The sequence below is a fragment of the Motacilla alba genome, chromosome 2, assembly GCF_015832195.1.
Source record: "Motacilla alba alba isolate MOTALB_02 chromosome 2, Motacilla_alba_V1.0_pri, whole genome shotgun sequence".
In the NCBI taxonomy this organism is placed as follows: Eukaryota; Metazoa; Chordata; class Aves; order Passeriformes; family Motacillidae; genus Motacilla; species Motacilla alba.
In genome coordinates this window covers 58,804,580-58,827,944 of record NC_052017.1, presented here as the reverse complement: position 1 = coordinate 58,827,944, position 23,365 = coordinate 58,804,580, and the positions used below count along the sequence as shown (strand labels likewise).

Here is a 23,365-nt window from a genome sequence, read left to right as displayed (position 1 = left end):
GAATTCTGCTGTCCTAATTAAGATTAGGAGATGTTTGCTGCAAAATCTGCTGCATATGAAAGTCTGCAGATCCTTAACAGACAGTTTTCAGTCAGCATTCAAGTTTAAGTTGGAAGGAGGAATTTCTGTTTTCCTGAAATGAAATTCAAGAATTTCAGTTCACCTACATATCCTTTTCTAGAGTAGAAAACTGCAATGGAAAAAATTTAAATCTGGACATGCAGGTTTGGGAGGTCTTCAGTTTTTCTTACCTAAAGGACAGTTATACTTTGGACACAGTTTATTCTCTTGTGCACTTAGGTATGCCCAGTTAAGTGCCTATAAAAGACTGCTATTCTGAAGCAGAATCACCTCAAGTTTATAAGCTATTATCTATTTCACTAGCCTATGAAAAGCCAATTGGATAATAAAACTGTAAAGCAATTTTAACTCTTCTCCCTTTCCATTCTTGAAGTTGGCAGTTCTGAGCCTTTCCTAGTGAGGTTTGTCTGTGCAGTGTTACATATGGTGGCGTTTACAGGGGTCTCAGGATGAAGGAAGAGACGAGAATGTTGATTCCATGTTTTAGAAGGTTTGATTTATTATTTTATGATATATATTATATTAAAACTATATTAAAAGAATAGAAGAAAGGATTTCATCAGAAGGCTTGCAAGCAAAGGAGAAAGAATGGAATTATAATAAAATTTTGTGACTGACCGAGACAGTTTGGATAGCTGAACAACTGTGATTGGTTATTAATTAGAAACAACCACATGAGGCCAATCACAGATCCACCTGTTGCATTCCACAGCAGCAGATAGTCATTGTTTACATTTTGTTCCTGAGGCCTCTCAGCTTCTCAGGAGAAAAAATCCTAAGGAAAGGATTTTTCATAAAACATGTCTGCGACAGTTACTGAAGTTTCTAATAAAAAAATAGATCAAGAAGAAAATAATTTACTATAATAGTCACAATTACTAGTGGCAGAAGAGGCCTGCATCTGTCACTTTATCTCGTAATGTTTAACATGTTGCAGAACTCTCACTTTGCAACCTGCAAAGCGAAAGAAAAATTGAATGTCAGGAGAGAGACAAGTTCACTGAAATAATTCCATCCAGGATTCAAGTGTGAAAGTTTAGGTCTTGGCTGTATCCTTAAAAGCTATTAAGGAATGTAATGATGTTGAAAGCATACATTTAAAATTGTGTGAAATTAAGAAAATATCAATAACCAGTAATTACTATACAAGAGGAAAAAGTATGAAAGCTAGTTTGTTTCTTTTGGACACTCAAAGTGACTTCAATTTTTTTTTGTAAGAATTTTAGCTCTTCAAGAACAGGTTGTCTCTCTGCTTTGAAAAGCCAGTCCGTTAAGAAAGCACGCTATATCTGAATCTAGAGGTACAACATTAGGTTGTTATTGCTTGTAACATTTCAGACCTACTGATGATTTTATTCCTGGTATTCAGACCATTTGCAACAGACAAGTTTTTTAAAAAAATACATAAATTTTATCTGATTAGGGAATCAGTATTATCAACAGAAACAGAATTTGAAATTTTAATGTAAGAAAGAATTTTAAATAGAGCCAGAAGAGAGAAAAAATCAAGGGGACTGTTATTCCACTTTTTTGCAGCATTGAGGAGATTGGATAAGGAGGAATTTTACCCAAATGTAGAAAGGAAACATAGGAGAGAAGCTAGGAAGCTTTTTTGTAGAGTTTTACAATTGGTGGTTAAAGACTAACATTGCTTCACTATATAAGATGGAGTTTGAAAGAACAACCTACAGACAGCCCTTGCTCTGAAAGATCAGCGTCCTTGTGTTAGACTCACTGGAACTTTAAGTTTTCCTTCGCTTCCTGTCTGCTGTGTTCTCCTCCAACTTCCCGTTATGTTATGTATACTCTAATTATGCTGACAGTTCAGGCTAATAGATATCAGGAGGAGCTTTCATATGGTCTACACTGCCATCAGACAAAAGAGTTTTCTATTTACGGGTTAGCGACAAGCGCTGTTACTAACTCCACAAACAGTACTTCAGACAGTGTTAAAGGTACCATGGCTAAGGGGTAATAGCAACTTAAAAAGAACTTGCTGTTTGTTTCTTAAAAAGAAAATGCTGTTTTCAGAAGTCTTTCAAGAGTGGCAGTCAGGTGATGGAGACACTTTTTAATAAAAAGAAGCATCGTTTAAACCCATATTTTGTTTACTTCATTTCCTATTTTTTTGGTGTGAAGTACTTGTTAGCACATATGAGATATTTATTAGTTTTTCAAATCATTGCAGTTCATTTAAACTGGCTTTATCTCGAGAGTATAATGACTTACTACAGACACATTTCAGTGTTCCTGTTCTGCATAATTTTATACATTGCTTTAGGCGAAAGCCTTGCGCCTTGGTGGACTATAAAGTCTGGATGCGCAGCCACTTCTGACAGCTTTGGACTTTTTATTGGTAATTACACAGATGGTGAAGTGTGTTTTGCTATGGAGATGTTTTTAGAGAAAAAATAGTTTGCAAAAATAATTTATGCAGTGAATAACATTCAGTGTCTTTTTTTCCTAAATGCATCTTCACTAAGATGTAGTATTGCATTATTGTAATGTTCTCTGAAATGGTATCTAATGAGTCTCATTTTTGCTAGCCTAAAAGAAAGTGTTTATGTTGACTTTCCAGAATTTTAAGTCATTTTTTTTAGTTACTGCCACATTTTATCATTTAGTATTTAATGTAATATATCCTGCTATTCAAATCTATTGTAGCATTGTCCTGTATGAATGTAAGGCCTTTTCTTTATGTGCGAGGATGTACAGGATGACCAACAAGACATGTTAGTGTCTAATAAAGAGAGTATTCTCTTTTATACTAAGCCACCTAGAAAACAGTCCGATAAGGAAACTTTTCATTTCAATAAGTGAAATTCCTGGAGTTGCTAGATGAAGTACAAACACAGGTGCAGTGTGGGTTCCTCTTGCTCTACTTGGCACCAAAAATCTTTGCTTTGTATCTGCCCTATTTCATGTTGCAAATGGACATTCTACCTTCTCTTGGTCTTTCAGGCTTAGTGTCTTTTAGTCTTTATTGTAGGTGCATTTATGCCCTGGCTGTGGAAAAACTGATTCTTTAAGCTGATAAAATTGCCAGTAGTTGCATTTGGTTAGTACCTCTGAATAGTTTTACTTGTATGTGACTGTGTAGGTAGTGTATATCTGAGACTTGACATAGCTCATACTAGAATTTTTTGTGGCTGTTACTGCTATAATCAAGTGATTAACTGCTAAATTGATGAAAATTGTTAGCAGAAGAATAGAAAACAATAGAAGTAATGCTATTCTTTTGATAAAGCCAGCAAACTTAGAAAGCAAAGTAACATTATAATGATTCTTCTGGTATATACTATTCACTTCTAGTCAAAACTTCCAAATTTTTAAGGAGAATTCACAGCCTTGTGCAGGTAGGCAGGTGAAATATGTTGATTTTACGTCAGACCATTCTTTTAGGGGTTGAGCTTTAGTATTAGTTACTTTAAATTTAAAAAAAAAGCTTTTGATGCGTTGACACTAATTTAATTTCCATAGGTATCTTGAAATTCTTGCAGAGAATTGCTGATGTTCTTGCTACAGCTTTTTATACCTTCTGCAGTCTTCTGTTACTTCCTCTCACCTCACAGATTTATCTATTGAAGACAGCATTTGTCTTATATTTTAGAGCAGAGGACAGAAAGTGCTTACGGCAAGTGAAAAATTGATCTAGTGTAAAAGGTCACTATCAGTAGCAAAGTCTGGCTCTCAGAAGTAACTTTGCAGACAGGCCAAACAAAAATTGTGATTTTCCTGACATTGCACATTTTTTAAGTGCTCTTTTAATGGAAAATGTATTAAATATTAGCTGTTTGTTGCAGGAATACATCTATTATTGACTGAATTAGACATAAAGCAACTGCTGCTTTTGCTTGAAATTTTAAAGAGCAAGTACTCAAAATAATTACTCATAATGTAAATCTTACTGCCTTTTACTAAATGTAAATATAAGGAATTTATGGTCTCTCTTTATTGAGAGTTGTAATGAGAAGGTCTCATGGATTTGCATCCTACCCTGTTTTTTTTTGCTATACTTTGTATAAATGAGATGTGACTGCATTGACAAATCTGCTACCCAGAGTATTTTTGATTAAACTTCAAACTTTTTGCTGCTCCTTCTGTGCTTTTGTGTGTCTTCTGTTCTGATTCATTCCACTTGTCATTTAGAACTCTTAACACCTTGCCATGTTTGACATACTTTCCGTCTTACACCTGCTGCTTGGAATCATGGTAGTATTTCTGTTGAGGGAAGATCATACTTACAGGGGGTGTGTTTCAGCTCAGCAGGTTACTCAAATATATGTGTGTGTTTATATCCTCAGAGGATTTTGGGTTTGTTTTTAACTCAGGGAAGCCACTTTATTCTGGAGTTGTAGACCTGGGACTCCAACTCCTGAATTCCAATGAGATCAATAATAACATATTTTGGGCAATAGCTTAATCTCTCTGTCTCAGTTTTCCAGTCCGTCAAATAAGAATGTTAAAACTTAAGAGTCTTACAAATATTAATACCTTACAGAATGTATGGAAGTTAAATTGGAAAATGTGTTGTGTATATTTTTGAGTGAGTTGTTCACAGCAGTTACTGAATGGGCCGCTTTAGAGAATGAAAAACTTCTATTTCAGCTTTTGATATTTTACTTTTCTAGAATTAAATCTTTAGGCATTTCTTTGACTTCAGAGAGTTTTATGTCTTTTCTGCTGTCATTGCCAACATTATCAGACAGTGCCAATTACATCAGGAACTTTAGTGGTCAAGCAAAGTTACCTGTTGATAACTGTGCTGTGAATAACAACTCATGTGTGCAAGACTGCTCCATGACTATAAACCTAACAATTCTTGTCAGACACAGAAGTGCTGCCTTGTAGATGTGAAAGATTCCTTTTTCCAATTTTACAGCTCTATTAGAGGCACTACAGATCAGACTTGAGCATCTGCCATATGTACTTTTTCCTCTAATACTTCTGAAATAGCTAACTGGTTACAAGAGTGGGATTTTTTAAACCACTGGGTTATTTATTCAAACAGATGAAATGTATTTATCAATGTATTCAGCAGAGATCTGTTTTGTACCAATTGTAACATTTTCACTTAATAGTAGCATCTATAAATAACACTTGCATTCTGAGATTTATATTCTTGTTATTCTTTATTAATGTTGATTACATTTCTTCTTTTTTTTTTAAGGTAAAGTGCAAGTTAAGAGTTCAGACATACAAGTTGGAGACCTCATCATAGTGGAAAAGGTTGATACTTTTAAAATATATTTTAGAGACTAAAGATTATTAACATGCTATTTATCTTCTGAAGAAAAGTGTATCAAGGTACTTATCTGTGAAGTCCTAACTAGCTAGTATTTTAGTTCAAGTGCTATTTTAGAATCTTCAAGGAAGTCTAAATATAGTATTAATTATATTTTAATTGAATGTATATATTTATATTTTATGAACAGTTAAATGCCTAAATCAGTCTTGTGAAGGGAATCCAACTACAGAATTAAATTCCCTGACATGTGCTGTGCTGAATGTTTTAAGATGTCTCCTTACTGATACCTTCCTTCTGATGGTTGAATCAGTGTTTGTCTGTCTGAAATTTTCAAGGATCATCTTTATTTATGAATGTTTATATATTTATATATTTATATATTTGTATCATTTTAATATAATATGTATCTAACTATAATAATTAAATAATAAGAAAGTTTATATGTTTTTTAATGGACAGAAAGCTTTCCAGTTTCTTTGCAGATGGTGAGTGAAAGCTGTGAATTCTTCTTTGCTCTAATTACAACCTTGCAAACATTATAATAAAGACAGTTGCTTATTTCAGTTGCCTTTCTGGGCTACTAAGAAATTATTGTGATCTTAGAAGTCAGCTTAAATTTGTTGTCAAAGGTAACTATTTTTGCTTAAATTCTGGAAAAGTGACTCACTTTCTGGGTGCCTGCAACTAATTCCCATCACACTTTGTATCAGAGAGCTGATCCATTGAGGTACTGGAAGGAGGTACCTCAAATTGAAGCTTGTATCTACTTCTGCTTGGTTTGGTTCTGTTTCCTTCCTTTCTATTTCTTCTAGTTCAAAGAAAAAAGACCACATTACACCCAAATCACATTGGGCTTGCTGCTCTCAGCTTAAAATAGATACATTTTCATGTAGTTTACACAATCTCTTGCTTTTTTCCTGTTCTTTTTTGTCCACTCTGTGTACCTTGTAACTTTTTTGGGCCCATCTGAGCAGCAAGTACTAACTAGGCTTTACAAGAAAGGCACTGGTATGTCTGGCCTTTACATTTGTTTTGCTTTATACTTTGTTACTTTAGAATGCAGGTGGAATTGGCCTGCATGTGCTTGCTTCTGCCTATTCCAGAACTTCTAGGAGACTGAGATATTTGCTTTGATTTTTATTAGGGAAGTTTTTGGTCCTTCTTGAACTCTAAACCTGGAATTAATTATTATAGAGTGTGGGGAAGACTCTGATGGCTACTTAGGTAATCTGCCTTCCCTGAAATTCACTCTGATCCATCTGTCTGTTGGATTATACTAGAATTTGGAAAACTGGAGTTACTTTGGGGATCATTCTGTCATGCATGAAGTTGTTATTTTAGCATTATTTGCAGTAGCTTAGAGCTCATATGTTGTGCATACCTGAAATTCCTAATGAAAAAAGTCATATGTAAGGACTTAGAGAAATAATAATTAATGGGCTTTTCAATGAAGATTTTAGTTAGGTATTGTCAGTAAGATGCATATAATGGTTTGAATGCTCCCTACTGCCCCAGCAGAGCTGTCTTTTTTCCTTTTGACCTAGCTGGGGGTGCTTTCAGGCTAATGAAATTAAATGTTTTCTGGTTCTGTTGAGGAGTGTGTTTTGTTGGAGCAAGCAGTTTTCAATTTCAGAGTATGACTCTTAAGCCAAAGAACCAGTCAGGAGTGAAATGTTCAATTGCTCACTCTAATGGCAGAGAAACAAGTTAACATTGTATTTGACTGGTAGATGCATCAACAGCATCTGCAGTGAAATTAATGACTCACTTGAGCTGAAGATCCATATGTTAACTAGTGACTGCATCACAAATACTAACAACTTAAGTGAAAGGCTTTCCTGGATTTAAACTTTTAATATCCTGTGATTTTCTTTTTTTTAATAGTCCTAATTAATTTCAAAATATTTCTTAAGTGACTGTAATATGCTTAAATAATTTAGTTTTAAGTAATAAATCTATTGTTGCAATTGAAAATTTCATATAGCACTATTACTAGGCAGGATGAACCCTGAATAGATGAAAACATTGCCTAATTTTAAAAGCTCAAAGACATTCTTATCTGTTAGCTAAAAAATGCCTTGAGCAGTCATGCTACTTCTGGATGTTCTCCTTCGCTTGTGTTAAGATACATTTTTAATTTCCAGTGGAAGCACAGATGTGCATAGTGTTCCTAAATAAGACAACTGAAAGACAATTCAGTTATTTAGACACTGTACCTTATTGACTGTTTGGAATACATTTTGGAGATGTGAGGAGGGCATAAAACTCAACAACATGTTTAGTTAATAATAATAACTGCACATTTATGGGACAACATTTAACAATAACAACACATAATAGTGATTTAAAGCATGAGAACAGTAATGCATTTTCTTCAAACCTTGAGAGCTTTTCTTGGAGCTGTAAAGGTACACAATTTTTACCTAATCTTGTGTGTAAAGTGAAATTAATCCAGTATTTGCAAGGATTGCAGCTAAGACTAACATGCAGTATTTCACAGCATGCAGATCCAGGAAGACAACTGAGAAGTGCCTGTTCTATTTATAACTCAGAAGCAAGCAGGAGTTTTTAGTTAATGATAGAAGTACATGGTTCATTGCATGAATGGAGAAGGAAGGACAGTAAATGCAGAATTCCAGGGGTCTGTAGCTATGCACAATTGAGGGGAATTGGAAGACTGACTAGGGAACAGGAAAAGTTTATGTAAATAACAATTTCCTGATAATAACATGAGAAAAATATAAAAGTAATTTGAAAGCTATGAGAAGAGTATTTTGAAGTGAATATTGCAGCCTGTGTTGCAGGAAAGTATAGATGTTTTTATGGGTTTCTTGTTTACCAGTCTGGCTGGTATTCCTGGATGGCATAGTTACTTATGGGAACCCTGGATCTGGGGAAGCACTTGCCTTCTGTTGACCATTGGCTGGCTGTAGTTAGATCTCTAGGACTGAATCTGGAAGTCTGTAAACACTGAGATAAATGGATCCCTCCTTCTCTGGATCTCTAATTCTGCCCAGAATTAAGAAAATCAATGTGTTCAAGTAATTTTCATGGCTTATATATTCAAATTTCAGTATATGTTAATAAGCATTTCTGGTATAATCTCCATGGTAATTGAGATTATGTGGTTTTTTCATGGCTTTCTGAATGCTTGAAGTTGTATCTGCTGTCATTTTAACTTGTTCTACTTTGATAAATATGACATGAGAGGGCTAACGTGATTGACATACTGCTGCTGTTTGACTGTGACAATGTACAACAGAATTTAATTTTCTCCATAATGAGATGTTAAAGATTTTTGTAGCATACTTGCCATCTGTTTCTATGTAGTCACACTTTTATAGTGACTAGGTATGTATCTGCAGGGCTATCTTTGCTCTCCAGAGTCAGCAATAATAGTGACAATGTTTTTGGTACCTAATACTCCTGTAGTGTCTTTCTGCCTACTTCAAAATTATGAAAAACCTGATAGTAAAACAAGATGTCAATTTAAAATACTTTAAAGACAAGTCAGTCTCTAGCCTTCCCTACATGGTAGGATACATTCAGATACATTTATGCATAAAAGGTTTCATTATTTTACAGGAAAGAAAAATGGGCAAGAAAGAACAAAAAAGAAGGCAAAATCAATATTTTTTTGTATTAAAATGAGAAAATATTCACATGACTAATTTGATCACAGTCTATAACTTTCTTATTATAGGGCAGAGGGGGAGGAGTTGCTGATCACCCTCTGATCAGTGTCAGGACATGAGGAAATGGAATCACAACGGTATGCAGTGACAGTACAAGGAGTAATGGCTTTAAATTGAAAAAGGGTAGATATGGATTAGATAGTAGCCAGAAATTCTTCACTTGAGGATGGTGAGACACTGCAATAGATTGCCCAGGGAAGCTGTGTATTCCCTGTCCCTAGAAGTGTTAAAGGTCAGGCCAGATGGGGCTTTGAGCAACCTGGTCCAATCAAAGGTGATCCTGCCCATGGCAGAGGGTTGGAACAAGATGATATTTAAGGTCCCTTCCAACCCAAACCATTCTATGATTCTATGAATGAAGCTGTGTTAGGGAAAGTTCTGGGAAAAGGTTTGTCACTGAGAGGCTGGACAGTCACTGGAACAGGATTCCCAGAGAAGTGGTCATGGCACCAAACCTGTTTGAGTTCAAGGACTGTCTGGATGTTGCTCTTAGTCAAATGATTTAGTCATAGATGGTCCTTAAATCAGCAGGGAGTTGGACTCTGTGATCCTTATGGGTCCCTTCCAACTTTAGATATCTATGAATTTGGCCAGTTTTGTCAGGCATAAAGTATCTGAATCTTGGATACTCTGTGCCAGGCTAATGTTTCATTCACTCAATGTGAACTGAATTGTGTCCTCAGTGGAAATTGGTAGTGACTTGTATGTACCTCCTTTGTATTACCAGAACTTCTATTTAATTCAGTATTAAATCATTTGACAGTTATTTTTGCAAAATTTTTGGATGTTGGTGAAGTGTTTTAGTTCGTTTACAAGTAACTGGAAGTTTGTAGGCATGAAGTCAGTAACCTGAAACTTGTGTAATGGATTTATGTCAGAGCTGGCAGGGGAGCTGCAAAAATGTATAGCTAATCTATATTAAGACTGGATATCTGTTTAATTGTTATTGTCATTTAAGGACAGAATTATTTAATTTTGAAATTGCCTTTTCCTTTTTCTCTTTTTTTCCTTCTAATAGGTGCAAAATAACATAGTTAAAGGTTAATATTTTTCTGCATTTTTTTTCCAAATTTGAATGAGATATTCCTACATGAATCAGGGCTCATGGTGGATAATAAATTTCACTACATCCTTAATTATTAGCTCTTGTAAGGCAAGATTCAAAGACATGCTGTACCAGTTACAGAAGAACAGCCTCTTAAAGGTGAATACTGTTAGCATACAAGCAAGTGAACTTTATCTGTAAAAGCATAAAGAATTAAAATGGGAAATGCTGCAAATCAGGAAATATTAATGAATGAAAATGCATAATTTTAAGTTATGCAGAGTGTTTTTTGCTACCTATGTAGAATTTTCAGATGCATTAAAACATGCATCTATGTTTTTAGTTTCCCAAGTTCCTCATTTTTCCAGCTTCGTGTTTGCTTATGATAGTAGCCCTCTCTGTAGCCCTTTATGGCCCATCTTTACTGAACTTCCCATGGACAATACAGTTACAATTGCTTCCAGTCCCATTTATAAAGTGGTGTTGCTGAGAGTATGTTCCAAGGAGTGGTGAGAAGTACTGGTGTCCCAGAAATTGAGAGTTTACATAATGATATTTTGGAAGCTAAGCTCATGTAACACATAGTCTGGCAGTTGGCTCTGGCAGATTTCTTCCAATCACACTATTCCAAATGGCACTGTTGTGGTGGCATGCTGATTTCAGGAAGTTTTCTTTGGATTAATGGAAAACTTTTTTTTTTCCTTTCCAGTCCTGTGTCTTGCAAATTTTGATATTTTGGTTATTTTTGCTTTCTCTGGTGTTTCATTCATAAACCCTGTGTTGGCCATGTGTAACTGGTGCTGGTAGATACCTTGGGAACAAGTGGAAAGAGAGCTGAGGATTCGGGTAGTCATGTAGCAGCTACCATGTGTGTGGGAGGCTGGCATTGTTTATTTTGTTTAACCTGTGAAAGCTTAGATTGGCCTTTCTGTGATGAACAACTTATTGAAAACTTGATACAGACAATTCTGTGCTGGAAAGGAAAATGACAGAACAGGTACATCTGACTGTGCATGTGATTCTGTGTCTTAGTGAGGAAGAAATTCTCTTCATTTTAGATATGAGGAATAGGAAAGCGCTGTTCCCTAATTTGCTATTTCCCCTGTGTGTGTTTGTGTGTATTGGAAGAGAGAAGAATGCTTGGTATACATAACATTTGCAACTTGAGTGCCAAGACAGATATTTTAAATTTACCTGTTTTTTTTCCTATCATGTGTGCTAACTGAAGTCAGAGTTTGGCTCAGTGAAACTATGTTTTAAGATATTTCAGTTACATTTATATTTATTCAGTTATATTTATATACTTGAACTACTGTTTTCAGTCAAGAAAATGTTAATCTGTTCTTCAGGTATTTATGATTCACTTATAAAGAACATCTGAAAGGATTAGCTGTTGTTTGCTTATGGTATAATTTTTCGAAAATATTGATTTCTGAATTGCAAATGCTGAATGTAAAGTACTGTGAGAAATCCTATTTTAATTGAGTTTCAATCCAAGTGTGACCTTTTGGTGATAGATCTTACTGGACTTTTGATTGGAATTCACTTTTTTCCTACTTACCAAAATGATACCTTTTTTCTTTCTTCTTCTCTCAGAATCAACGAATCCCATCTGACATGGTGTTTCTGAGAACCTCGGAAAAAACGGGTATGTTTCACAATTCACAGTGGTTCCATGATAAGTTGGTGGCTGTGGTAGAATTTTAGATTGTACATTGTGGCCAACTTGAAATGGTTAAATAGATTGATGGAGCTCTACCTTCATCAGATTAATGGGAGACAGTCCATATGTGACAAACACATTAGGCTTGAACTGCAAACCAGTTACATCTTACTGTGAGCATGAGACTTCTATAGATATGTTTCTCCACATGAGTGGTTTTATGAGCAGTTTTAACAAAAGGTTTAAATATTAAAAATGCTAAAAATATTTAGCAAATAGATTTATAAGACTGCATTTGATTAGTATGATTTGACATTATTTTCACATTTTGTCATGATTGGCAACTGATCATTGTCTTGCAACATACATTTAAATGTCATCTGATTGTGTTTCTGTTATTAAATTTGAAAGAACTCAAATCTGAACCTCCTAATATGTGTTTAAAATAACTATTTTTGGAAAAATTTATTACAATCATCTGAACTCCTGAAATAACTTTCTTGGGTTCTTTTACTTCAAAATAATACTGCTTCTTTGGTCAGTCAAAAAAAAATTCCAAAAAACCAGGAATTTTCTTGCATGACAGAAAGAAAAGTGCTGCTTGTTAGCTCCATTTCTCTTCACATAGTGATAGGGGAGTACTCTTAATCTTTGAGAAACAAATATCTCCTTTATAGGAACCCTATAAATTATAGCTGTTTTGTAAACTTTGGAAATTACTACTGGATGCCCCTGTGTATAACTCAAATGAGTTTTCCTCCTTTATATTACCATTTCTCTTCAGATCCTGAAGAACTGTCTGGTATTTGTCAGACAGCACTAAATTTCACAAAGCTAATAGCTGTGATATTGATAAGCCCTGTATTAGTGGCACATAGTATTTCACTGTGGCACTGGAGTTCTATCATATATTTCAGATAAAAGCCTAAATTTGTAGAGATCATTTGAAAGAGAAGACAAAAATAATTCTGATAGCCTACGGAACTCCAGTAGAGCTATATATTTGCTAAAAGAAGAAATTTCTGTATAGTTACTGTGTCTTGTTGATGCTGATTACATGCAGTGGGCATCTATAACTGGCCTGGAGTGACAAAGTCTTCTAGTGGTCTTATATAAGCTCCATTTTTGTTAACCACCCTCTGGTTCAGTGTACAGGGATTTTCTTTTTATTCCCTCTCAGAACCCCCATCTATTGAAAAGCCTAATTTTCTGTTAACAAGCAACAGGTTAACTAGTTTTATTGGTGCTGCTGCACTTCTTTAAAAACAAAAAAAAAAAAAAAAAGAAAGCAAAACCACACAAAAATAATTTCCTAAACTTCAAGCATATGGCAGTAATTGTTTTTTGACTAAAGAGTGAACACTTACATCTGTAATTGTTTCTTCCTGATGTTGCAGTTTTGACTGATTTATGCTTTAATTTATAGTTGAAACTTGTAAGTACTTTGTGGAATAGTTTTTGCATGGTTTTATGTTCTATATGTAATTTTATCTTCTGTGTAATAAAGCAGTTTAACTATAGCTTCTTACTATAAATCTCTAAAGAGTAATGAACTCTTTAGAGAGTTTGAACTAATCTCAAAATCCAAACCTCCCTGTAAGCTTCTTTTGGAGTAAAGTACAGTTTTCCAGCTTCAATATTTACATTACATATTAATGTAGTCTACAGCACTGCAGTATCCTACATCATCACTCAAAAAAAGAAGCAATTTGAGTTATAAATAGGCAGCTTACAAAGTTCATCTAAAAACTTACCCCCACCAATGCATTTTTATAGTTTTCAAATATATTTTTAACTCTGCATAGTAGAAGCTGCATTCTGGGGTATCAAGCTTATTTTGATAAAACTAATTTCTTATTAGATGTATTTTTCCCTTTCTTTATCAAATGCATTGTCTTTTAGGTAGAATAATCTCTTCAAAGGTCTGATATAACAACTTGATGTCAATTGTGTGCCTGTATCTAATTTCTAAGTTTCCTATGTTGTTTAATCAGACTTTAGAGAACTTATAGTCTAAAGGCTCATATTGGTGAGACTTGCTTTTGTATTCATGTGACAGTCTAACATTTGTATTCCTCTTTCATGGATGGAGGCAGCAAGATGGCTGTTTGTATCTTCAGTTAGGATTGCTTCCCGGGGGATGGAGCAGGTGGAAATCATTCCTCAAATGTGAATTCTTTGCTGCTGTCTGGTTCCCTGTGTAACAAAGATTTCCAAGAGATTTTCATTGACTTCCAAAATAATTTAAAATATTTTTTTAATTAGACACTAAAAGCTTATGGAGTAATATGTTGGAGTTCTGTGTATTTGAAAAGGTAGGAGGGGATTATCTATGACTGAATCTTGATTTTACTCATTATATATGGCAGAAGTGACAAGCAATTTGGATGATTTGTCCCATTTATCAGCCTTCCACCAAATAAAAGCAAATGTTCATGCTGAGCTGGCTGCAAAAGATGGTTTAAAGGTTATTTTCATTTTCTGTATAAGCAGGCAGCATGCCAAAATCAACTTATTACCTTAGTGTAAAGCTGTTATGCAAATATGGGCGAGATCTCTGTTACACTAACACAAAACTCCCTTGCTGAAATTAAACTAGATTTTAAGTGGCCCTTAATAAAACTTTCAGGATCATTTTTAGTTTGTTTGGCATGTTCTCCGCATTTCATTTGTCTATATGCCATCTCAATCAAAAATCAAAGGCTAGACAGGGCATTCCGGAGATCTTCATACAACTTTGTAATTGTCCACAGAAACTGCCAACCGAAGCGTGTGTTAATAACTTCATTATGGGAGTGTCAAAGATACTGTGTGTGTGAAACACAAGAAAAATTTCAAAGATAAACTCTTTTCCTTCTCTGAGCTACAATACTTGCACTCCACATTGGCTGTTGCCTTGGTTCAGTGACTGGCTTCTGACCCAGGTCAGGTATTTCTACGATAACACATGCTCTGAGCATGGGTCTGGTCCTGCCTGAAAATCTGGTGCATGTGACTGTAAGACTCGGTGTTTCTGGAACATTTGTACTCTTTCCACTTTCAAATGTGAAATTCTGAGAGGAATACAAACTCTTTAGGGTAACTACAAAGTGTCAAAAAAGAATGAAAGAAGCTTATTTTTTTCCAGACAAACTTTTTATTTACATGCCTCTAATAATTCCAGATTCTTATTATTCATGGTGAAAAGCTGGCAATTGCAGTGGCAAGTTCTGAGCTAAGCAAATGTTGATTTTAGCTATCAATTTTTTCTAGGTCATGGAACAGATAACTGTTGGAGTTAGCAGCTTGGCTTTTCTTTTGTTCATATGGCTCTTACATCATCTCTTGTTTCACAAAAAATCAGGGAACTTCCTAATTTTGAGACCATTGTGCTGCCATACTAGGTCGTCCTAGTATGAAATCATCCACAAGTCAAAAGTTATTGGGAGAAAGATGGCATGGCAGAATAGCATTGTACATGGAATTACAGCTAAAGGAACTAATTTCCTATGTCTGAAGCTGGAATAGCCAAGGAGTAAAAAGTTTTAGGTCTTGCAATATGCTCCATAGACACTAGGACTGCAAAAGATTGTTTCTTTATTACTGCTAACAACTTAGGTCTATGAGACTAATCAGAGTGCTGGTAGGATACTGACTTTCCTTAGTTGCTTTTTACAGGGGTAAGAATTGCTTCATCTCAGTCAAACCCTTCTGATTGTTCCCGAGCTCCTCTTTGTCACAGATAGTGCCTTGCGATAGGATGAAAAGTAGAGCTGGATTTTCTCTGTAGCCTTGTCTGGTGAAACTGAACTTCCAAAGGGTGAACAGGAAGTGGTTTTCCTAGTCTGCTTCAGCTTTCCTAACCATAGTATTTGAGCTGAGCACATGTCTTCTGCATAGAGTTTAATTTTTTTGTAGACATTTGATTTCATGTAGAGTAACAGCCACTACTTCTGGAAAAGTAGTATATTTTTTTCCAAGAGAGAGAGTACTGCATTAAAATATTTCTCTCTTAACAAACTTGTAAAAGTTCAAAAATAAGATGTATATGTAGATGTCTGGTAAAATAAAGTCACAAATTTATTTTACTATCTCAGCTGCTTTAGGTTTCTCAACAGCTACTAAATTGACAAAATAGGTTTTTGTTTTTGTTTGTTTGGGTTTTTTTTAAATTGTAGAGGTGATACTCTGGAGAGCGCAACTCCCAGTGGCTGATTGGTTCCACTGCTGTCAAGCATACTCTCATGCAAATATTTTTATCATAAACCAGTTTTGGTACTGTATGTCCTTAGATCCATTGCTAATAATAACTTACTGGTGTGGACATTGCAAAACACTGTCCACCACTACAGCTGTTCAATGCAAGCAGTAGGGAAATGGAAAATCACTTAAAAAGTCTTACAATCCTTTGTGAAGAACATTTAATTCTTTCCAAGGTAATGCAAGTTGCACAGTTGCTACATGCATTATTTTTCAGGCCACTGTTATATTGTTCTGGTGCCTGTTTGTCAGCCCATTTCCCCAGCCTGTCAAGGTACCCCTGGACATTTCCCATTGCATAAATCAGTGTTTTGAATTCCACTTATGAAATTATTTAAAAATGGTATATTTACTCAGGCATAAAATACTAGTTGCAAGCATGTTTATACTTTTTAGAATTGTAGCAAAAAGAGTCATCTCCCTTGCATTAAAATTTGTAGTTAAGAGTTTTCAGGATTCCTTACTTGTAATTACTTTAACAACAATGCTATAAGTAAAATGTGGGAATAAAACAGGACAATAATTTTTATTTTGAGGCTTTGTAGCAATTCATTTCTGTAGCAATATAACTCTCAAATGTGATTTTTATTTTAAATGCTAACCATTTAACTGGCATAAACTCTGCAGTGCAAGTACAGACTTAAATAATTCTTCATCCAAGTTGATTTTCTGTTGGAAGGAGCTGTGAGTTAACCAGTAAAGGCATACACCAGAGTCTACCATCTCAAACAAAGTCTGCTCATTAAAGACTTTTTTTTGAAAATTATGAGTTCTTAAGCATTTCTGTACAGAAAGAGAGCATTGTGCCACCATATACGTTTTACTTGTTTAAAATATCTAGTTTTGTAGATCTTAAAAAGCAAATATTAGTAGAACATTTATGTCAAAGAATGAAACCTCAAGCTCACTGCAAGGAAGAATATAATAAAGGTGATGCTAGGACTGTCTCTTTATTCTGGGCAGTTAGGAGTAAGTGTTTTACAAATAACTTGATTGTCTGGGCCCCAGCCTGGTCTGGAACTTCAGATATTTGAAAATCAAACCAGAAGAGAAAATACCAGTTTGGAATTCTGTTGTGTAGCTGATATAATTTTTTATTTCTTCATAAAACCAGCTACTGCAGAATAATAAGGCTGAAGGAGTTGCATTTGTCACACATTCTGGAATTTTCTATTATGTTTAGAAAACAAGTGTTGTAAAACCTACCTGTCTGGAAACTAAAATGCTTTGAAAATCTATTGCTATAGAGAATGATAAATGACTAGAGTTAAGTTTTGCACATACGGCCAGATAAAAGTTTATCTTCAGGGCATGAATAGCTGCCAACAATCTGTCCAAACTACTTTAATCTGTTTCTCTATTTCAGTTCCTATTCCGTTTTTAGCATTTGATTTAACTCAGGCTTGAAATGTTTTGGTATCTGCTTTAAGCCACAGAGTACTAGTGATTTGACGTGATCAGCTACTTGTTTAAGATGTAGTCAGATAGTATGAATGTTATGTGGCGGAAGGAGGTGCTCTCAGCAGGCATTAGGCTCCAAATAATATTCTACCGTCTCTATTAGAACTGTAAAATTACACAGTAAAATATTATTAGAAGAGATGATCATATATACAATTTGCTAATTATTGTATTTTCTCTGCATATTGTCTGACTAGTACAATCCATGTTTCATTAGATTTGAAATGAATATTTCATCAGAAAAATAAGCATTAGCAAAGAAATATTTAATTTTTTTTTCTGTATGTAAAAATAGTAGTAAGAGTTGAGAAAATTGATGTGTAAGGAGACTGTGTATTGTGTTAGGCATAAATTAGCGTCTTCCTATTTGCCAGTGATAATGCATTTTCCCAGAAATTTGAGGAGATTTGGTGGCTTGGCTTGAGTAGCAGTCTGAATATCCCAAAATCCCAAACAATTCCCCCATTTTGGGAAACAATGTAGAGAAAATGAAGGTGAGAATCATCAAAGCAGATCTCAGAGGCAGGGCAAGTCAGGCAAAAAATATGTGTATATTAAGAGCTGATAGACTCGTTGATATGTTGTCAAAGGCTTTGAAAATGGAAAAACCAAAATTACTCTTGCAAAAGTAGGGTTCAAGAATTCCTTGTGTAGAAGTTTGTAACATGTTGTCTGTAAAGTATCTGTAAGGTCCAGTGTTAAATCTTCATAGCTGGGTCTCTTGTTTCTTTCCAGTTACCAAACAATAAAGGAAAAATTGCTTTTCCCTGATAAACTTCAACTAAAAATTTATCCTCTTGTGTTTCACGTGCCTATTTTACTCCTTCGACTTGTACTTTTCTGTGTTTAAGATACCAAGGCTTTTATTACTACTCCCCCTAATTTAGACTGTCCTTCAAGTTAAATATTATTGCTGCCTCTAAAATCTTGGAAGCAAAACATGTTCTCAGTGGATACTGGTATATTTGGCCATATGCTTTTCTCAACCTGCTCTGTGAGCTCTGCTTTCATCAAAAGAGGAAATGCTCCTTAACTCTTAGACAAGCACTCTTCTTTGAGATATATGTGTATTTTTTTGTGTTACTGGTCTTTAGAAATACATAAGTGCATTAGGGACATTGATGGGGACAGTGAGTTCTGCTGTGCTTCCAGAGCTCTTAAATCGTGGAGCTGTTTAGTTGGTATTTGTATTTTATCTCAAAAGTGAGAATTTTTTCAGTGTTCTAAGCATTGTCTATGGCAGACTTTTTGATTTAGTCATTACTCTGAAGATGTAAATAATGCACACCATCTTCTTTCTGTATCACTGCGTTTCTGCAAAAAGAGATTGCTAGTATGCATCAGAAGAATAATGGAGCAAAGTGGTGCATCAAATCCTATTAAATGGAAAAATTAATGTTTTTGAGTACCTTCTGTATATCTAAAATAATATAAATCAGCAAGCTAAAATTTGAGAAGTGAATATGAATGTAGACTTTTTTAACTTGGAACATTGTTTGCTATATCTGAAAATTCCGTAATGTTTTAATAGAGATAAAAATTCCTGAAGCGTACTGAATCAATACTGCAATTCAAAAAAGATGCAATGTGATCAAGCTTGGATTAAAAAACATCCGAGTTCTTGTCAATAAGGAGCTGTGATGAGTTTAGGGGTATCATATTGACTGTGTATTAATACATGGTATCCTATAAGACCATCAGCTGATTGTTTAGAATGTAAATGAAACTGTTCATGGATCCAGTGACTGATGGCTTAAATTCCAATTAATCAATTGCTTCATCGGTTTCTTAATTCAGATCAAGTATCTCAAGTACACACAGTTCTTCACTGGTCTTAAAAGAAATTAATGCTTTTAAACTAATTTAATCAGTCTTCCATAAATGTGCATCCTCTGGAATGGCGATGTAGCTTAAATGTTTGGGATGTTTCAGGTGTCTTGTGGTTTTGTTCTTCCTTAGAAGCCGTCATAATTGAAAGCTGTTCATTAGAGTAGTAGATGAAACTCTGTACTCGAATATGTCATCTTGGTGCTGCTATTCACCTTGTCATCAGTTTAAAATTTTCATGTACATAGTCACTTAAGTAATATAAATGATTTAAAAATTAAGTTGTTTGTAAATGATCTGGTGTTAAGTGTGCAAAGTCAAAGTCTGTTTTTCTCTTGCTGAGTACATTCTAGTAACCCATCTCTTTCAATGTTTTTCACTTTAAGCAGAGAGGCTGGTAATATTGCCAGAAAATATAAAGCTGTTTATGGCACTGCAGTTTCACATGCCCTGTTTCCCACTGACCCATCAATTAATTCATCAACACTTGACACAAGCTCTTCACTCTGACACTTATACCAGTTGATCTTAATTTGATTGCCGTTAAAACCTTCCTTTCCTGACAACTGTTGTCAATTATACAAAATAAAATCAAGTATTCATAAGTAGGCTGTAATAGGATATAGGCAGACAGATTTAATAATTCAGTTTTGCTGAGGCTTGAAAGGCATTAGTTGTAGCTGTTGTTCTCATTTGTAAAAAATTCATTGGATACAGCTCTGGAGAGAGAAGGCAGACATAATTTTATTTATTTAGATTTGACAGAGAAGAACCCAGACATGTAGTGATGGTTTAGCATTATCTCTGTTTAAGAATAACTGACAGGAATTCTTATCAGTTACATATTATAGAAAGTAAATGTTATTTATGTTATTTTCTTTCATGGTTTTTTTTTTTTTACTAATTTAAGTGCACACATTATAGGGTTACTTTTTGACAATATCTGTAATGGAGTCTGGAATTCAACCCTGCATTTATGCAGAAAAAACAATACCTTTTCATGACTGGGGTGCCTTGTTTTTATTATGCTTGTAAAATATGCATATTCCTGTACATCTGCTATATACAACTAAATTATAGTTGCTTCTCTCTGATGCATCTTCCTTCCAGTATAACATTAAAATATGTGTTATGGCATATTTGAAGTATACCTATAAGTTTACTTTAGTGCTTATTGGCAAGTCGACTTTTTAAGCTCGCTGGTAATTGGCAAAAATTTTGCAAGCAGAAATCTATTAACTTTAATGTTTTTTGAGAGAACATTGAATACAGTTTTTAGAACTTCTGTGTTGATTAACTTACACACTATTTTTTACTGTGTACACTGATGTTTGTAACAAATACCATAAGTGGGTTGACTGGTAAGGCTCTGTGGATTTCCATGTACTTGTGAAATCTAAAAATAGAAATATTTTAAAAAATAATTTCACTTGTAAAATGCTGATTAAATAGATGTAGTCAAAGACAAGCTCTGCTCAAAGTTATTGCTCAAAGCAAGAGCTGAAATAGTAAAGAAGTGTGCAACTCCTTTTATAATGTGTCATTTACTTTGTTGCTTTTTAATGCTAGTCAGAATAAGTTATTCCTTAGCAGTTTTTGGGGTTTTTTTCCTGAATTGAGAATCCTCTTGTATCTCATCTCCTGACTTTGAACTGCTTTCTCAGACCCTTCCTTCAGGCCAAGAGTTGGGAAATGAAAATTAAGTTTGGATACAGGACAAGTTGGATAGTTTAGTTATGTCAAGAAAACTGTCTTATTTTTTCATGTTGCTATTTGTCCAGAAACATGGCCAGTCCTGGAAAGCAAGTATTAGCATATTTTAGCTTTAAGTATTAGCATATTTTCCAACCTTCTCTATGTAAAAGCAAAGCTAGTAGACTTCATGATCAAGAAGGAAGTAGGGAGGAAGCTGTCTTTTCATCATGCCACTCTACCGAAACTTTTTGCTTGCCATTTTCAGAGTCTGGTTTGCTGATAATTTCCATCAGTTGACGAATTCATTTTGAGGTATTTGGATTCAATTATGCGGTCTAGGATTATTCACGAGTATTACTGCCTAACAAAGAACATTAGGTCATACTTTTGTACCTGGTAGGATATTCTGTGTCTGTCTGGCTATTAAAGGGCACTATTAGGCTACTAAGAAAAGTATACAACAGAAGAGTCTTTGCCTAAAGCCATGTCTGAAAGAAAAATGTCTGTGATATGTAGGAATGTATGTAATCTAGCACAGGAGATGCTACAAATAGCACACAATTTTGATTCTGCAGCAAACTAAATCAGCTTCTCTAGGGCAGTTGAAATTTTCTTTCCCCACATATTTCAAATACTAAATTTCAATGTAGTTAGGATAACATGATTTTTTTTTTCATTACAGCTTTCCATTACAATCAGGAGATGTGATTTTACAAAGAATAAATTATTTTCATTTTGTGAAGTAATGGCTCTTAGTCTGTCAATTTTGGGTTTCTTGTGTTAGGTACAAGTTCTATAAAAACTACTTGTTTAACAGGCTGAATATTAAGGTAATTGTTTTGAGAAGAAATTATCCATCTTTCTGCTTAACAGAAAGAACAACATTTCCAAATCAAATGAAGTAGGAACAAATAATTCCATTAATACCCAGCAAATTTTCTTTTCGGACTGACTTTCTTAATAAACCCTGGGAGCTAGAATTCATTTAAGAAAATATATAACATCCCAAGTAATAGCTTGTTTTCAGAATCTTTATTTAAAAACTGTATTTAATATTCTGAAGTGTGTATATAAAATAAAATTAAAATGTTTGATATTATCAAAAGTTCATATACATAACTGTAATTTCAGGAATTTAAAGACATCCACATATAAAGAAATTAATACATAAACTATGATTAGCAAGTTTGATAGTATAAAAAAACTAGATTAGGCTATCTGGTGATGATGCATAATATTATTTAAGGGAAAGGTTATGATATAAAAGTGTTTCACTTGATTAAGGAGCTTCCCTTTCTGGTTTGGGGAAGAATTTTTTTCCTTTTTTTTTTCTCTCCTGCACATTTTTTAAGGTGAAAATATTACCAGCTTTTTCAAAGGATGACCTGTATTTAGTTTGAAAATTTTTGTTCAGGGGCCTTTTCTTCAGGATTCCTAGAGGCAGGTAGGTGCCTGATGCATGTGGACATGTACACCATTCCCAAAAGCACTTGACGCATACACGTCCTTCAGGTATTATCTGATTGAAGCCTTAAGTCCAGCACACACTAAGTAGAATTGTTCCTGCTTACTCTGTATTAACAATACAGAGTTTGTTTGACAAATCTAGGCCAGGCATATCGTGGCTCTAGATTAGTGCCATCATAGATAAGCTTTTTTATCTCTATTTTAAAACACCATAAAAGCTACTGAAATAAACATTATTTTTCTTCAATATTCTGCTAGCATACAAAATACCTTTAAAATATATTTTTATCCATAATATCTCAAAAAGCATAAATAAGAAATCTGTTAATAATTATCAGTGTATCCTTATGATGTGAAGTTACATAGTTATTTCAAGTTCTTAAAATTATTTAATCCTTTGTATTGAGGTGCAGTTTTTCCATGGAAAAGTAACCTTAGGGTAAATTCTGGACAGAACTCAAATAATTGAGCTCATGCTAAACCACCAAACAGAATTGTGAAACCAAACCAGAATTGTAGTCCCAGGACTTTCCTAAACATTCAAGTTTCAAAGTTTCAACTGAAATGGTTTCAAAAATCAGTTTAGTTGCTGCTTGGGCAGCACTTTGCGTGCACTTGCTCTACATTGATTTCTGCTTGTCTTCAACTGATTAGGCTAAATGAATATTACATACTTGTAAATGAGTTTAAATGTGCTCGTGAAGTTTGCACCGCTTTTGATAAATTATTAATCTATATAGGTCCAGTGTAATTTCCTTGAATCAACCCTAAATTCCAATTCAGATAATTCCAAAATTTTCACTTGAATGCTGGAAATAAGTCAGATGTTCACAATGTAGAACTTTGTCTGCTAATTTTGAAGAATTGTATAGCTGTGGGAAATGAGCATCTGGGTGCTTCACTGTATAAGGTAGAAGTTTTAATTTTGTGCATTCTTCTTTAGA

At 34.4% G+C, this 23,365-nt stretch overlaps 1 protein-coding gene across 3 annotated transcripts in view; it reads left to right on the top strand.

Annotated features, from left to right (window-relative positions):
* Positions 1 to 23,365, top strand: part of ATP9B (ATPase phospholipid transporting 9B (putative)) — a 154,916-nt gene that overhangs the window by 36,476 nt on the left and 95,075 nt on the right. For all 3 annotated transcript variants that reach the window (XM_038129522.1, XM_038129521.1, XM_038129523.1), the window contains 2 exons: positions 5,252 to 5,310; positions 11,666 to 11,717. In XM_038129522.1, the coding sequence (XP_037985450.1) occupies positions 5,252 to 5,310; positions 11,666 to 11,717 (111 nt within the window). The remainder of the gene's footprint in view (positions 1 to 5,251; positions 5,311 to 11,665; positions 11,718 to 23,365) is intronic.